Source organism: Onychomys torridus, chromosome 23, assembly GCF_903995425.1.
Source record: "Onychomys torridus chromosome 23, mOncTor1.1, whole genome shotgun sequence".
Classification (NCBI taxonomy): Eukaryota; Metazoa; Chordata; class Mammalia; order Rodentia; family Cricetidae; genus Onychomys; species Onychomys torridus.
Window position 1 is genome coordinate 25,892,863 of NC_050465.1, and position 18,289 is coordinate 25,911,151.

General features: G+C 43.0%; 1 protein-coding gene across 1 annotated transcript in view; it reads left to right on the forward strand.

Moving 5' to 3' along the window:
• The window catches only part of Myom1 (myomesin 1), a 118,709-nt gene that overhangs the window by 18,100 nt on the left and 82,320 nt on the right, over positions 1-18,289 (forward strand). The window contains exons 5-9 of the mRNA XM_036173634.1: positions 5,902-5,994; positions 7,950-8,038; positions 8,142-8,201; positions 12,124-12,288; positions 15,217-15,378. Coding sequence (XP_036029527.1) covers positions 5,902-5,994; positions 7,950-8,038; positions 8,142-8,201; positions 12,124-12,288; positions 15,217-15,378 — 569 coding nt within the window. The remainder of the gene's footprint in view (positions 1-5,901; positions 5,995-7,949; positions 8,039-8,141; positions 8,202-12,123; positions 12,289-15,216; positions 15,379-18,289) is intronic.

Below are 18,289 nucleotides of genomic sequence, written 5' to 3' on the forward strand. Positions count from 1 at the left end.
TTGTCTATTTTTCAGTTCTCCTCACTAACAGAGATGAATTACAATACAATGACCCCAAACCTTATGACTGTGGCTTTGAAATATTTATTTCTATTTGTCTCAGGAAGGATTGGGAGAGTGGCCTCCTTCTGCGGTAGCATCCCATTCTCTTCCCTTCCGTGCTTGGCGGAGGTGACTTCCTTTTACTTGAAGGAGGGCACCGTTTACCGAGGCTCATTCTTTACATCAGTTCTTCCAGGAGGGAAAAGCCAGAAAGCCTAGAGAAATGCCTCCCTTTCATGTTCAGTGAGAAATACAAATAAAAACAAAAGAACCAGACAGCAGCTAAGAAAACATTCTTCTATATCTGAGTGGGCTGGCAAGCTGGCTCAGTGGGGAAGGTGCCTTCCACTATTCTGAGACCAAGAGTTGCCCCTGGGTGAGTAGAAATGTTGGGAATCAGCGTGCACATAGTCACAGCTGGCTATGGTGACAACAGGGTCAGATCCAGGCTTGTCCAGCAGGAAGCTTCTAGAACTTGAGGGTCACATTACAAAAGGACTATACGGCTAATAATCTTCAGGTTCTGCCAGAGAGCACCCCTGGAACTTTGCCCAATTCACTGGCAGGTAAACCAACCTCTGGGAACAGGTTCCTTGTGGGTTTGTGTCTCTTTGTGGATATGGTGCCTTTTCTAAGAAACATCAGCTGGAATTCTAATTTATGTCACAACATGGATGCAAGGCGGACACTTTTCATTAGCATCTTCTTACTCACAGAGCAGGGAGCTCATTACGAGGTGAGAGCCAAAGCTGTTGGTGCTCACATCATTGGCCTCTCTGGTGCCTGACTGCAGCTTCATGGTACTGACACTGAGTACAGATGAGAGAGAAACACCGGAGGAGGTGGGTGAATGGAAGTGTTTGTGAGGGAGCTTGGTACCGTCATAGTGCCTCATGGATAGCAGCTAAGTCCTCAGCTGTGCTTTGAGAGGCATGTGCACTAGGGGTCTGGTTCCCTCACAGCCTTTTCCAAAGGCAGTTTGGCTCCAAGTTTCCACTGGCTACTGTTAGGTCTATCAAACGTGAGCAGGCAGCAGCTGCTCTCCTGGCCAATCTCATGTTACTGGCCATATCTATTTAAGTGGAACTTAGAGGTTACCCAGAGAACGATGCGCAGCAGAAATGCAACATTCAGCAAGGCCAGGTACAGAACACATTGGAGGTCCCAGATCACCCTCAAAGCAGAAGGAATCCTATTTACGTGTTTTCATTCAGTAGGAAAGGTGGTTGCAGGTAATGCCAACACCTAGGGTGGTGAAGCCTCCATCATGGAGAGGGCCTTGTCAACATGGAGGAAAAGATATTTCAGTGGTGGGGAAAAATGAAATTTTAATGTTTAGTAGGCTATTTTATACAACAACCTGCCTAACATCTATTGGTCTAAGGTGGGGGAGCAGAATTTGTGTTGTTTCATTTACATATATTCTGGAAGGTTATGTTAGAACCCAAGGACAGCAATTGATCCTGTGGAGTGGGATAAAAGAGCAGAGGCACTATGTGCTGAGCAGCCTATGTCCTCTGGCACTTAGAGTAGACAACCATATTTCCAACTTATTTCCAATGAAATGATAAGACCTAGAGAATGAAAAAAACAACAACACATGCTTTTTACAGATGGGAGTGTGTCTCAGTTGGTAGAGTGCTCACTTGTCACACACAAACCCTGGGTTCTAGCCCCCACTGCTGCCTAAACTGAGCAAGATGGCAATGCCTGTAACCCCACCACTCAGGAGATGGAAGCAGGGGGACCACAAGTTCAGAGTCAGCCTCAGTTACATAAGGAGTTCAAGGCCAGGCTGGGATACATGAGACCCTGTCTCAAAAAATGTTATTTGTAAAAGGAGAAAATTGGTTGTGGGCTATTTAAAATGGTGAGGTTTAAGTGCATTCTGCTCTTAACCACGGGGCCAACTCTGTAGTCCCAGATGATTGGTTTTACAGTGGGGAGCACTCTTTCTTTAAGGCGTAGTCTCACCAGCGGTCCCATCTGTGGTGCCATTTAACATGTTCAAAGTCATTTCAATATGCATGGCGTCCTGACAGAGAAAGGATCACAGAGCCTTCTTGTTTCACTGAATTTCACTCTACCCAAGAGCTCTCCCTACCGCCCTTCATCATCAACATGAACTCTGCACTAGGCTGACATTCGTGTGTTTTATACATTAAATAGACAATGTCACGGACGGTAGAGTGTTACTCCAGAAATACCACACACACAAAAACAACTTAGTTACTGCTTCATGAACTACATGAGCAGGTAAGGGAAGCAGTATCCATACAAAGCATTTAAGTTTGCCTTTGGAAACAATCCCAGGGTGTAGATTACTCTCCACAGCTGCTGATGACTGGCTAGTTTGGAATTCCACTTTCCAGAAGCAACAAGCTGTGAAGTGTGTGGGGGCAGGCCAAAACCCCTTCTTTCTGCTCTGACCTAATACTGAAGGCAGCCAGGCTCAAGAGACCCAAAACTTGAGTGCCTCACCGCAGACATTCCCTGCAGAATCGAAAAGACTCTCTATCTGGCTTAGTCCTTTTGTCCCGCATTAACTGGGAGTTTCTTTCTTGGACGTGTTGAGTTCTGTGGCGTTCCATGGTCAAGCGTTGTGTATTTTAAACCAGTTTCCTTTGCCAGGTGGTCACATGAGAAGAGCTGGGAAGGTTTAGCTGGGAAAGTCTGAAGGTGCTAAGTCGAGGATTGCTGGAGGGCAGGAAAAGTGATGCAACTGTGGGAGCTGCAAAATACCACTTTGCCTCAAACTTTATGGAGATATGGACAGCATTGTTGAGTGGAAGCCAACCCGAGTGTCCTCAGTCATTTGGTCAGGCAGCACATGCCACAGTGTTTAGTGGGACATTGCTCCCCTTATGCTGGGAAGAGCTCCTGAAAACCCTCCAGCATGTGAAAAAAGAAATAAGAGAGGGAGCTGCTCAGCTGAGTCTCAGCTGGCCCAAGCCGGCCTAGGCAGAAAGCATACCCCTTTGCTCATGAAAACCGGAGCGTCTGAGATGAAGGTTGCTGCTAACTCTCTGATCACATCATCCTGACAGTTAAGAGCTGTGTTGAAACCACTGCCTGAAGCCACTTCCGGGCTTTCAGGAAGCAGAATGGCTTCTGTGTTCTGTGAGCAGGGAGAGCGTCAATACAGCACACCTACCATCCAGCTGTGACTCTTGGGTTCAGACCCAAGGGTAACAGGACTCTGAAAGACTCACCTTCCTCTCTTCATGTACACTCATTTAAAATCATCCATAGTGTGAGGTATGCATTTTCCAAAATTTGATTTCTTTAGTGAAAAAAATATGAAGACATGATTTTATCACACAACAATTCTATTCAGTCATTTTAACCTACACTGAGCATCTTCAATGTGCCTATGACTCCCTCAGGAGTGGGAATGGAAGAAAACATGTATCAGACATACACACAATTCCCCATCATCAAAGGACTAGCAACTTAGCAGGAGAGATGCATGACATGTGTGTCCTAGGGATCAAACACTGGTCATCATTAGTCTTGGTGGCAAGTTCGTTTACCCACAGAGCTATCTTACTGCCCCCAACAATAATCTTGATAAATGTATTTAGCAGAAGAACCATGATTCAAAGAGATAAGCACGGTTCATAATGTGGAAGACTTGTAAAGAGCAGTGTTGAAAGCTTGGCATCTGACAGCTGAGTTGCAACTTAGCTGGGTGGAAAAGAGAATGATAACATCAATAGAAATGTGCAGGGGCTGGGAAATGGTGCCTACCATACAAGCAAGAGGACCAGGGTTCAGATTCCCCCAGAACCCACATAAATGCCAGGTGGGCATGGTGGCTTGCCTGTAATTTCAGCCTCAGAAGGCAAAGACAGGGCTCCCCAGAGCAAGGTGCCTATTAGACTAGCCATATTGTTGAGCTCTGGGTTTTGGTTGAGAGGCCCTGTTCCAAGGAAAAGGGCAGAAGAGCAATTGGGGAAAACTGCTGCTTTCAACTTCAGATGTCTGTATTAACATGTACAGGAACACAAATATGCAAACACACAGAGACACGCTCATTAATACCATGCACACATACGCATGGAAATGAACAATGTGCCTTAGGAATCATATTTGCTCTCCATTTCTGTATCAAAACACCTAAGGCTACCTACAAAAAGGTAGATTTATCTAACAGTCTGAACAGCATTGTGCCAACTCTTATGGGGGTACCTCTTGGCAGTGCCACATCATGGTAAATGGAATCATGGTAAGAGAGCATGCCAGGGTTGGGGGGCATCACACCTTCATACAGAAACAAGAGAAGGCTTACTGTTTTCTGGTAATTCTTATCTTGGAATTAACAAAACACCATTAGGCCCCCAATGATCCCAGACCCTCCCCACTAAAGGTTTCACCACCTCATAATGCTCCAACACTGGGGACCAACTTCCAAAACAGGAATCCTAGGAGGACAAAGTTAGGTGAAAGTTAACTGACACCACTATTTTTCTCTTCCTTTATACCTCTTTCCTCCTCAATCCTTCCTTGTATCCATTTCACAAAGTCTAAAAGAAAGGAAGTTCAGTTACATAGAAAACAACTGAAAAATGGAAATGCCATGTAAGTCAGGAGCCAGGCGGCCCTGGTTCAAACCCTAGCTCTGCTAGGCCTGCCTTGTGACCAGGGGGAGTTCCTTGATCTCTCCATGAGCTAGTTTCTTCATTGCGAAGTGAGGTTAAATTGTGTCATCTTATTTGGTGGTTGTAAGGACTAGATTTACTGATGCTGTATATACATGGAGCAGGGAGTCCTCTACCACCTGTGCTTATTAGTTATATTAATTTTACCTGCACATATGAAGTAGGTTATCAAAAGGGAAGCAAGGGAAAAAAAGTTTAAGTGGATAGGCCTCATGTGGCAGCATAGCACTGGCTATTGAGAACTCGAGAAGACCAGTATCACTCACAGAATGGAAGTCAGTGTCTCACAGAGAAGCCCTTCTGCACGGGCTACCTTCTGAAGGAGGCAAGCTTTAAACAGGAATGGAACAGTTGGAAGTGTCCTTTTGTGGTTTGGAGTTATTCTAAGGCAAAAGCCATGCTTACTTACGACAAAACACAAGTCACTTGAGTGTAATGACCTTTCAGTACAACGGCACTGTTCTTACGAATAACATGAGAGAAGGCTAGTAGGAGGAGTGTTTTGCTTTGCTCCCACAGAGGTGGCCAACAACAAAAACCCTAACACAAAGCTTTCATTCTGCTGTGTTAGTAATAGCCAACTTTTTTGGTTGTTGAAGTATAATGTCCATACAAAGAAGTGTATGTTATCTATAAAGGAAGAGTTTGGGTGAGTTTTTGTTGGACTGTACACACCCATGTAACCAGCACCCAAATGGAGCCCAAGCATATTTAGCACCCAAGACATCTCCTTCATGCCCTGTGCCTATCTCAGGAAATCACTGTCCTGATTTCCAGCAGCATCAATGAGTCATTCTGTTTTTCTATTTTATATAAACCAATCACTACTCTATTGACTATTTCGTAGCTATAGTTTTTCATTATCGTTATGTACATGAGATGCATATAGATTGTGACTGGTTTGTTTTTCATGTAAACGTTAAGGAAGAGGAGAATGCACTTTGATACATTTTATTGTAGTGCTAGTGAATTTAATAGCACTGAGGTAATTTGCATTTTTCAATAGGAGTTGTTGAATTTCACTCATGAGGTGTGTCTACAAGAACAGTGGTCGTGTGTGTGTGTGTGTGTGTGTGTGTGTGTGTGTGTGTGTGTGTGTGAGAGAGAGAGAGAGAGAGAGAGAGAGAGAGAGAGAGAGAGAGAGATCATGCAGTGATTTATTCTTTAATCTATTCATCTTGTTTCCATTATCTTTCAGGTATAAAAACCAGGTGCCTATAAATGTCCATGCAAACCCGGGAAAGTACATCATTGAAAGTCGGTATGGAATGCACACTCTTGAGATCAACAAGTAAGAGAACATGAGTTTTTTTGTGTGACACCCAGCAGTCACTCAGGGAAGCACCTTACCACTTCAGGTCACTACCTTTTTCCTGGTCTCAGTGCAGTGGTTATTCATCTATGTTTCACTTGATACAAACTTATAAGGTAACATGCATGACTAAGTCTGCCATGCCCACAGTACCCACAACATGATCTCACATTTGAATTTTATAAAAGATGATAAAATGAATATGTATGTTTTTATCCTTCTCTATATATGAGCATATCCTATAGAGATTATTAAGAAGATAATTGCCTAAGTAGGCATCTCTATGTTGGTATGATCAGAATTCTAAACCCACGGTACTGTGTTCCTTTATTTATTTATTTATTTATTTATTTATTTATTTATTTATTTATTTATTTAATCAAAAAAGGCATAGAGGCTGGGATGGGTATCACTGAGAGCTGGATAGACTGAGAGGATGTCTTTTCCTTTAGCTCATTGGAAACTATGGGACGTTGTGTGCCTCATCGGTCTGTGTGGGTGAATCAAGGACAGACATTGGGATGTTTCAAGGTTAAGCAAACTTTGAAATGGAAGCTCTGTTGAAGTTTCCAAGTCATTAAAGTGTATAATGTTTCCCAAGATGGTGTGAAATGCAAACCTGATTGTGTGGACGAGAGAGCAAACAAATGCACACCGTTTCGGTTCCGACAAGGCTCATGGGCTGAGCTGTAAAGGGAACTGGCACTGATCATCAAGGTTGACAGCTTTTCCCCCAATAGAAGAGTTGGCTTGATAGATACTGGGCTTCAGACAGAACCCTGGCGTCCCTGACATTCACCAAGCTCTGATTTGAAATGGTCTCTTGTGGTTGCTTTTAAAATTAAACAGCTCTGAGAAAGGTGATTATATTTACCTTTCTGGAGTCTAATGTCTTTTCATGTATGCAACACATAAGTGTATCACAGATGAAACTAAACAAAACCCCAAGAAACAAGGAAGAACACGGGAACTAGTGTGATTAGACACAGGAACTTGTGTGATTAGACACAGAACAGCCTACTTTAAATCTCAGCCAGGCCTCTGTGAGAGTGTTCTTCCCTTGTTCCGTCTTTGTAAGACGTTCCTATTTCCATACTATAACTTAAAGGAACACTCAGATAGTCCTTGACTTGTGTTCTACTATGAACTGGAACTCCAAGTGGAGCCCAACACCAGTAGAACCAAAGTATGAAGTCGCATGTGTTTTGAAACTAGAACACAGAACGGTATATAAGACCAGCCTTACTCAGGTTTGTGCCTCAGGGAAGCTGTGGGAAACTATCATGAGAAGTTGTTTCTTTCTGCTCCCTGTCATCCTGATGTCACCAGACTGAAACCCACCTCCTGGGACAGGACAGCTTGGAGTATACACACTCAGAGTTATTATATGCTACAAAGCTATGTATGCATGGTTGGGCATTTTCTCCTTCAGTAGTACAAAGCAGTTATTTGCTGTGTAATTTATAGCCTTAGTACTGGGTTAGCTTTTTGTTTGCCATTTTAAATGAACCAATGTTAGAGTCACAGTAGATGTTTTCTTCCTGCCCTACTGCACTGTGAAAATTAGATAATTTGGACTATATAGTGTCCCACAGGAACAGAGATAGTCCCTTCATCAAGAGTCCTAAAGAGGCACATGCCAACCACTGATTTGCTTGTTTGTTTGTTTGGGTATTTTTGTTTTTTAAGACAGGGTTTCTCTGTGTAGCTTTGCGCCTTTCCTGGATCTCGCTTGGTAGACCAGGCTGGCCTGGAACTCATAAAGATCCGCCTGCCTCTGCCTCCCAAGTGCTGGGATTAAAGGCATGCGCCACCACCGCCCAGCCCCAGCCACTGATTTGCAATCTGCTATGTTAGCAAAGAATTTTTTGACAAGACAACCAATAGTTCCAAGGAGTCACCACCACAGTTATTTATTTCCATTGTTTCTGCAGATGTGACTTTGAAGACACGGCTCAGTACCGGGCCTCAGCGATGAATGTTCAGGGAGAACTCTCAGCATATGCCTCTGTTGTGGTAAAGAGTAGGTTTGCCCTTGCTTTGTTCAAAGTGGATTTAAAACTCCTTCCTATGCTAAAAAGTCAGGCAATCACAAAGCAGCTCACGTGTTCTCCGTTCTTCTCTAGGATATAAGGGGGAACTGGATGAGACTCACTTCCGTGCTGGAGCGTCCATGCCTCTCAGCTGTAAGTTTAACAGCACATTTACTACATGTCATCTGCATGTAAAGTGTAGCACAGTAATGCTCCAATTCCAAACAGTGTTCTGAAGCCTTGAGTTTATGGAAGCAACATGATTTTTAAAATGATGAAATAAATTCACAATGCTTATGATGTATTAGTACATGCCAGGATGGATATTACTACTATCCAGCCATGGTTAGTTTGTTTTTAAATTCTTTGGTTACTATTCTGTTTCCAAGTTTAATTGTTTTTTTTTCTTTATATTTTAAAAGTAGCCTGTGTATGTTTGTTAAGCTGATCATATGCTCAGGATGAAAAGGACAGTCCAGCCCTCACTTATTCTCTACACATTAAATCATGAATGGTGGGCTAGAGAGATGATTCAGAGGTTAAGAGCACTGACTCTTCTTCCAGAGGTCCTGAGTTCAATTCCCAGCAACCACATGGTGGCTCATAACCATCTGTAATGAGATCTGGTGCCTCTTCTGGCCTGCAAGCATGCATGTAGGCAGAACACTGTATACATAATAAATAGATAAATCTTTAAATAAATAAATAAATAAATAAATCATGAATGGTGATTCTGAAAATACTTAACACTAATACTTTCTTCTGGCTTCATCTTCCACTTAACTGGCTAGTTTGCTGTCCGTAAATTACCTATTTCTCAACTTCATGAATGGCTCCTAACTTCAAAGTTACAATTCCTGGTATCAATCCCATGGATGGAAAGGATCTTTTCCCATCACAGCAGTAATTCTGAAATCATGGCATTGCTCCCAAAGTCCCCATGATTGGCCTGATTTATCATTTCCCAATCCTCTGACCTTATCCTGCTCATTCTCGTGGCCAAATTTCTCCCCTTTACTTCTCTTTCAAGCCAGGTTCTGAAAGCTCAGCCTGACTCTGTTTCTTCCAGTGTCTTCCGATTGCCTCCTGACTTAGTACGTCTGTTCCTAACATATGAAACACAAACACCTCTGTAAGCAGTGGGTAGATGAACGTGCATCGCTGGATCCCAGTAAAACCATAAATATGGACACTGAAATTTGGATTTCCTATGACTTTTCACATATCATATATATTAGGTTTTTATCTTTTCAACTACCAAAAAATCTAAAAATAAAACTCACTCTTTTTTTTCAACATCCTGAAGGCATTGGCCTTTGCTTATATATATATATATATTTTTTTTTTTTTAATTTTTTTCATTTTACATACCAACCCAAGTTCCCCCTCCCTCCCCTTCTCCTGCCTCCTCCCCTCCCTCCCACTCTACCCCCATCCACTCCTCAGAGTGGGTAAGGCCTCCCATAGTAGTCAACAAAGTCTGGCATACCAAGTTTAAGGAGAGCCTAGCCCCTCTCCATTGTATCAAGGCTGAGCAAGGTATCCCACCACAGGGAATGGGTTCCAAAAAGTCAGTTCATGCACCTGGGATAAGTCCTGGTCCTGCTGCCAGGGACCCTACAAACAGATCGAGCCATACAACTCTCACCCACATTCAGCAGGCCTAGTTCGGTCCCATGCAGGTTCCTGAGCTGTCAGTCCAGAGTCAGTGAGCTCCAACTAGCACCAATGAGCTGTCTCTGTGGCTTTTCCCATCATGATCTTGACCCCCTCTTCTTTTTTTTTTTGAATGCAGAATGCTGTTTATTGAAGGAGGGAGGAGGTCATAAATACAGGCTTACAGCACAGTGGGAGACCCTGGATGGCAGAAGTTTGCTTCTGATGATTGGTTTTGTTTTTCTTTTGTTTTTTTGCTTTTTGGAGCTAGGCAAGCGCTCTACCACTGAGCTAAATCCCCAACCCTGCTTCTGATGTTTTACAATCTTGCATCTAAGCTGTTAATGCCCAATATGCTGGATACACAGACAAGGAGCTTCCCTTAAGCATCCAGGAGGGTGGAATCTCACAGGGAATTAGCATAGGGGGGATATCAAGGTCAAGGTCAGCAAGCAATGCAACAGTTACCCAAAACGGGGGCCAGGGCCCTACAGGTCCCCCCCTTTTACTAAAAAATGAGCTTCTGACTTTGGTTGCCTGGGACATCAGCAGGTCACCTTACCCATCATGGAGACACCTGTCCAGGCCACACAGGTGCTCTGTCTTAGGTTGGTGAGCACCCCATAGGCATTACCCATCTCTGAATATTCATTATCATATAGGCTCAATTGTGTGAGAGCTGCGGAGTTAACTGTTGCCAAAATCTCTAAGCGGCTCTGGGCTTACAAGTTGTGACACAGAAAAGACCAACAGAAGTCTTAACCCACCCATATCCAGTGGGCTAAAGGTAACTGAGCCATTCCCTTCCTTAAGGAGCCTTACTGCAAATTGGAGTCCTTTTAAGATGGTATCCCAAGAGCAAATGGAACTTGAGTTTGTAAATTTATAACTTTCAAAGCCAATCGAAATGTATGTAACTATTGATTTAAATTTGCCATGCCCAATAGAATGAAAGATTAATTAATTGTGGTAGCTACTTTTGCTGTCAGAGTCTCTACTGTGCTAGCTGTAGTTATTGCCAGTTATGAAATGGCAATCCCAGAAACAGTAGTAGCAGTGGTCATCACTGTTATAACAGCAACAACAACAGTCTGGATTTTGCTCACAGGTTTCCCCAGATGGAAAACATGTGTGATACAGGCCTGCAGAAGTGACAATGGACTGCTTTGTCTCCTGGTTGTTAGAACTGACCTCCCACTGTCTACCAAGGCACTCTCTTGATGGTCCGGCTCAATCCCACATATGGAGAAGTTAGAGCCTTCGTGCATTTCCAGTTGGGTTTGGGACCTTAGGGCTGATGGAATCACCTAGCCTCTGGAGGTTGTGCAGGATCTGAGCCAGTCAAATCTCTTGGGTTTCATTGGAATATTATCACATAGAAATTAGGCAGACTGGAGATGTTCTTCAAAGAGAAGCTATTCCCCCATTGACTAGTGGTTACTTGGTAACACACAAGTTCAATGTATTGGTTGAAAACCAAAGTTCTAGAAAGTTCTATGGGCGAATATGGGCAGACATTTAGCCTTTCCCTGGAGTCACACATAACAGTTTCTTCTGTGGAAAACATAATGATACTTACCTAATAGAATCATTATGGGCATATCTGAATTGACAGCTATTACTTAGAATATCTGATAAAATTGAACTCAACGAAGGATAGGTTGTATTTTCAAGATAGTATTTCAAGACCCTGGGAAAAGAGACAAAACATAACTAAGAAAGGACTCAAGAACTAGGCTTTGGCAGTCATGGGCTTGTGAAGTCACAGCACTGGCTGTCTATTACCTTCACGAGATTTGCTATCAGGCTGTTGCAAGGAGAGACTATGTGCCCCACATGAAGTGCCTGGCACATTAGGTAACCTGTCTATATGTGGCCATTTCTTTCCTAACTCAGAAGAGTTGACAGGGTGTAGACATTTGCTCAATCTATAAATACTTCTAAGAATAATCTTTGAGAAGTTATATTTTAAACTCTTAGTATTTTCCTATTGATGTTTCTTATAATATTTTATATAAATCATAAAAGAAAATGAAGTAACTTTCTGAAAAGCATATGAGTAATTAATAGGACTGTTTTATCCCAAGAGTGTAGGATTTATCTCAAAACCTAAGGTTAAAAAGCCCCTATATTATAGCTAAGGAAGTCTAGGCTAAATGTTGTTTTAGATTTAAGACATTACATGTGACCCTTTAAATTGTGTTCCTATAATAATAATATGGACATTTAGCTTATATGATCAATAACATAAGAATTTTTACACAAATGATGTATGCATACATGTATTTCTTATGTAGAACTTGATTTTGCCCACATAATTTGGTCTATTTTTTTGCAGCTACTTTCTGCCCATGCTTATTAAAAATTCTGCGTCCCTTTGGAGAGACATATTACTGGTATTTGTTTCTGTTGTACTCAGTTGCTGTGACCCCTTACGGCTATGCGTCCAAGTTTGAGATCCACTTTGATGACAAGTTTGATGTGTCTTTTGGGAGAGAAGGAGAGACAATGAGTTTGGGCTGCCGTGTAGTCATCACTCCTGAAATTAAACACTTCCAGCCGGAGGTTCACTGGTACAGAAATGGTGAGTCTTTGGACGGAGTCCTTACTTTGATTCTTATTAAAAGAAGCATGTGGGCCAGTTGCAGATCTGCTACCCAGGGCTAGGAGAGCCTGTAAGCTGAAGACAACACTCTGCTGTACTAAGTTTTTAACATACATTTTAAAACAATGACTCTCTCTCTGTCTCTGTCTCTGTCTCTGTCTCTCTGTCTCTGTCTCTGTCTCTCTCTCTCTCTCACACACACACACACTCACACAAATATATATATATATATATATATATATATATATATATATAAAATGTTTATTCCCTAAGACAGGGTCTCACTGTGTAGCTCTGACTGTCCTGAAAATCACTATGTAGAGCAGGCTGGCTTCAAACTCAGAGATATGACTGCCTCTGCCTCCCCAGTATTGGGATTAAAGGTCTGAGCCACCATGCCCAGCTAAAATATATTTCTGAAGGTAATATTTCCTTGTCACCAAGTAATATGTATAATAAATTACCAAAAGCTTGTATATTTACTTTATAAGCTAGGTTACTTGATAAAGTATTTTTCTTTATAGATATCATTTATCAGAGTTGTATAAAACTTTAAAAACATATATAACCTCACGAAACAAGTCTTAATATTATTAATTAATCAGCGGGGTAAATTTTCAGAAGCAATTCAGACATTAGTAATCCCCCCCCCTTTTTTTTTTTTGGTTTTATGAGACAGGGTTTCTTTGTGTAGCCTTGGCTGTCCTGGCACTCGCTCTGTAGACTAGGCTGGCCTTGAACTCAGAGATCCACTTGCATCTGTCTCCTGAGTGCTGGGATTAAAGGTATGCGCCATCACTGCTGACTGGTAATCTTATGCTAATATGATAGTCTCTTCATAACTTAAAAGTTTATAGTAAATATATTCTTCATACAAAATATGTAAATTAGTACAAAAACAGACACAAAATAAATAAAAATTATCCTGTTTGCTGGGGAATGTAAAAGTTGCCATAACGCAGGACTGCTCTGTAAGGCTACCTGAGCTGAGTTCAATGCTATGTAGCCATTAGCTTGACATTCATATCATTTTATTCTTTTTTAAAAATTTAATTTAATTTTATGTGTATGGATGTTTTGCCTAGATATGTGTTTGTGCATTATGTGTGTGCCCTGTCAGAGGAGGCCATTAGGTCTCCCAGAACTGGAGTTACAGATGGTTGTAAGCTACCATGTGGGTGCTGGGAATTGAACGCAAGTCCTCGGGCAAAGCAGCTAGTGTTCTTAACCACTGAGCAATCTCTCAAGCCCCTCATTTTATCTGTAAACTTACATTTTATATGTGAAGCCCTTTGGGACTACAGAGCATGCACAGCACAGAGAAGACAGGCCGAGTGGTAACGTAGATAATTATAGACTCAGGTTAGTGGTGGGCCATGGGCAACATGCCCTCTAAGCTGAGGGCCTGGCCATCAGGTGTACATGTGAACACCTGGGGCAGTCTGGGGCCCCTAAGGTTCTAACATGCTGGTTGGGACCATGAACTGGCCAAGTTGGAATTAGCAAGGTCATGGTCCCAGCAGCAGCAGCCAAGTGGTGACCATGGCTGTGGCCCCAGACAGAACAGACTCTACAGGAAACAACAGGGGGACCCACTAGGAGGTAGTTCCCCCACCTACCCCCGAACTCATTTCTGGGGGCTATGGGTCAAACTAACCCCCCCACACACACACACACAGGGACAGGACTGAGTAGCCTGCAGCAAACTTATCTGTGAAATGCCACACATCCCATTGAGCTCGTAGACACTGAAGGAAAGCTCATGAGGAGGTTAGTCTTTCTCGGAGTTTGGAACCTTTGGCTCTGAGTCTTAAAATGCAGTTTAAAGACTGTAGCATTCAATGGAAAGACCATGTTTTTCATATAAGTTTCTGCATGGGCTGGTTATTAACAAAAAGAACAGTTGTAGAATTAGTTCTTCCTTTCGCAGAAAACATAGAGATGAAATGCATAAGCAGGAATTTTGGATTGTGTATGAATCATGACTTCTAAAAGTTAAAGGACATACCAGAATAAACATTAAAATACAATTGTATAAATTTACATTTAAAATTAAGTTCAGATAATACAAAAAGTGATTTGTACAATTGAGTCATTTTAGAAAAATTTCTTCCTCAATAGTCACCAATTCTAGAATATTAAGATTTATATTTATCTGTTGCACATAATTATGGCACTAATTTTTTTTTGGTAGTTTCTATGACCCCTGTTATAAGTAACAGGATATTTTTAAATGAAAAGAGGCTATCTTTGCTAGGGTTAATATTACTGTGATGAAACACCATGAGGAGGAAGGGTCATTTGGCCTACACTTCCACATCACAGTATCACTGAAGAAGTCAGGACAGGAACCCAAACAGTGCAGGAACCTGGAGTCAGAAGCTGATGCAGAGGTCATGGAGGGGCGCTGCTCACTGGCTTGCTCCTCATGGTTTGCCCAGCCTGCTCTCTTACAGAACCCAGGACCACCAGCCCAGGGATGACACCACCCACAATGGGCTGGGCCCTCCCCCATCAATCACTAATTAAGAAAATGCCTTACATCTGGATCTTACGGAGGCATTGTCTCAGTTGAGGTTCCCTCCTTCAGATGATTCTAGCCCATGTCAAGTTGACGTAAACCAGCCAGCACATAGTCAAAACTCAACACTTTGAACTTCTCTGCTCTTTGAACACAGAGCTTTAAATTTTAATCTTGTCAGATGTTACAAATTATGTGTCTGCCATGGAGCCCTCACTTCTGTCTAGTATTTTCCTTAGGGATGGCTTAAAGATCTAGAGAGTTCTAAGTGTCAAGTGACATTCAGTGTAGAAGAAAGGAGAGAGAGAGCGGGGTGGAGTGGGGGAGAAAGGGAACTAAGGAGGGAGGGTCATGTCAATGAATCTGCTTGTTTTTTACATTTCTAGGAGCACCTGTTTCTCCCTCAAAATGGGTGGAAATGCACTGGAGTGGAGACCGGGCAACACTCACGTTCTCTCACCTCAACAAAGAAGACGAAGGTCTCTACACAATCCGTGTGCGGATGGGAGAGTATTATGAACAATACAGCGCTTACGTCTTTGTTCGAGGTAAGACCTGGCAAAAAGCAGAACACACAGCCACACTCCAACACTGAGGCCACAGTCAGTCTAACATGTTTTAGTCAGAGTCATTAAAAAGTCCTCCCGAACCTTGGACTTACACAGGGACACATGCTCAGCCTGGAAGGAGGGGACTGGACCTGCCTGTACTGAATCCACCTGGTTTAAATGAGTCCCCAGGGGTGTCTTGGTCCTGGAGGACATGGGAATGGAGGGGAGGGGCTGGAGGGAAGGTGGGGGTGGGAGCGGGAGGGGGAGGACAGGGGAACCCATGGCTGATGTATAAAATTAAAACACATAATAAAAAAAAAAAATCCTCCTGATAACCCGGAACAGGACTAGGCCGAGTATGAAAGGATCCCCAAAGGCGCCGGCACAAAGGTAACTGGTTTCCAGACCATGTCTGTCACTAACAAGAGGAGGCTGTCTTTAGTGGATCTCTAGGACAGTGAGCGGAGCTTCTAAATTCTCATAGTTTGGAAATCTGTCTTAGTTCATGGGAGCTGCCACGGAGGACACAATGTTATTTGGAGACTTCCCCTTTAATGAGCACTTCAGAGAGCAAACATGTTATTTCATGCCAGACTCCTTCTCAGGGCTTTGATATGATGAGGAAGGAAACACGCGTGTAACTTAGTTCTCACACTAACTGCACTTGTTGGTTTTACGCTTTCTTTTCACACTCGTGTCTTGAACAGGCTGGGTATGTGCAGCGATGTGTTGCTCTCCATGGGATCCTAGCACTTTCAACCTGTGCTCTATGTTTTTTCATGTAATAGGCATGTACAGCCTCAGAGGAGACACAGAATAGTCTCAAGAAGACAAAGTGTATCCTACTCACAGGTCTCAGAAGCAGTAGGCTCCTCAGGGCCACGTGGGAAAGCACCAGGGTTAGTGGTTCCAGAGGTCAAAGGTCAGCAACTTGGGAGAACTTGGTCTGTGGCCTTCACTGGAGCTGTCTGGAAATGGAGAGGTGTAGGCTTGGTGGTTAGATTGACTTTGGGGTCTCTGAGCTATGGAGGTCCTCTATATGCGCCTAGTTAAGGGTAGAGGGCAGGCGGGGGTGCAGAAGGCTGATTGAGAATGTTCCTCCTGGGTGGTGGAGACCAGGTGGAGGAGACTCACTTGCAGGATGCTTGTTGTGCGTGTCCAAGCCCTCCTGTGGAGAGAGGTTGTCCTCTCAGCTTCAGATAGCCTGGGAAGGAGCAGCCTCTCTGCAGCCAGAAAGAGTAGAGGACTTCAAAATAAACAGACAACTAAAAGTATAAACAATATAGAGGATTTATTAATTTTTATCTCTCATGTACTAAATAGAAAAGTTAACTCATAGGCATTTTGATGTAGATGGAACTATAGATGCCATCCAGATGCCTTAACAATAAGATCAAAGACTCCTACTAGCTCTGTAATTAGAACCTTGTATCAATATAATTGATTTATTCTGGCTGGCTGGGTGGTGGTGGTGGTGGCCTCAGCGGCACAGGCCTTTAATCCCAGCACTCAGGAGGCAGAGCCAGGCGGATCTCTGTGAGTTCAAGGCCAGTCTGGTCTACAGAGCGAGATCCAGGACAGACACCAAAACTACACAGAAAAACCTTGTCTCAAAAAACCAAAATAATAATAACAATAGTAATAAAAATAATAATTATTATTATAATTGATTCCTTCTGAAATCTCATGTCTTTTATAAATTTTAAAGCATTGTTCTTACTGGGTTCAGGAGACAGCTCAGTTGGTAAACTGCTTGCCAGGTAAGCACAAGGACCTGAGTTCAGATCCCCAGAACCCAGGTGCTGGGGAGACATGATAAGAGGGTCTTTGGGGCTTCTGCCCAGCCAGTCTTGCAGAATCTGCAAGTTAGAAACCTTGTCTCAAAGAGTAGGGTAGAGATTGACCAAGGAAGATGCCCAACTTCAGCCTCTGATCTACACATGCATCAGCACACACCTGCCATATGCATATAATACACACATCAGTATACACCTGCCATATGCATATAATACACGCATCAGCACACATTTGCACATATGCATATAATATACACATACACATCATCACACACCTGCACACAAGCACACAATGCACACATATACCTACACACATGCATATCACACACACACACACACACACACACACACACACACACGCACACACACTACAAAATTTAATTAAAAAAAAACAACATTGCATTGTTCTTACAAGGGACCTCAGAAGGGCCCACAAACCACGACAGTAGTTTAGGACACACATCTTCTGATGCCTCAGCTAAGATTTTGATTAGGGTGCTGGCTAGCTATAGAAATGAGATAACCACTAAACTTTCCTCACTTCCTGGCCTTTGCTAAGTCCGTCACTTCAGAGGTTGGATGGTGGCCCTGTTGGCTCTGCTCAGGATGATTGCGCAGTATCCCGGGTCCCCCTACTTCATACTGTTGTCCAGGGGCGGGGGGTGGGGCTGCTCACATCCCTTCTGTTTGGTGAACAAACGTTTTGTATATTCTGTGTACAACACTCACCAAGGATGGCCCACGTGTTCCCTGACAACACTTAGTGGTCACAACACCAAGCAGAAACAGGAAGAATGCATTCTAGGGACACGTAGTACTCTGTCATACCCATGTTGAACAATGACAAAAGATCACTAGATTTGGTCATAAACTAGCAACTGATGAAAGATGTATGAACATCTGTAACATCTAGGAAATGTGTCAGTGTCTTCGCCACAGAAGCATTGTGGGTAAAGTCAGGTATTGCTGAGGGAATGGAGGAGGCAGCCTTCATAAAGGTTGCTATGGAAACCAACTCCCTGAGACTCATCAGCAAGTTAGGTTAGCCATACCACCTAGATCAGCTTGGCTAGATAGTAATGGCTGAGTATGCCAGGTCTTCCTTCCCTCTT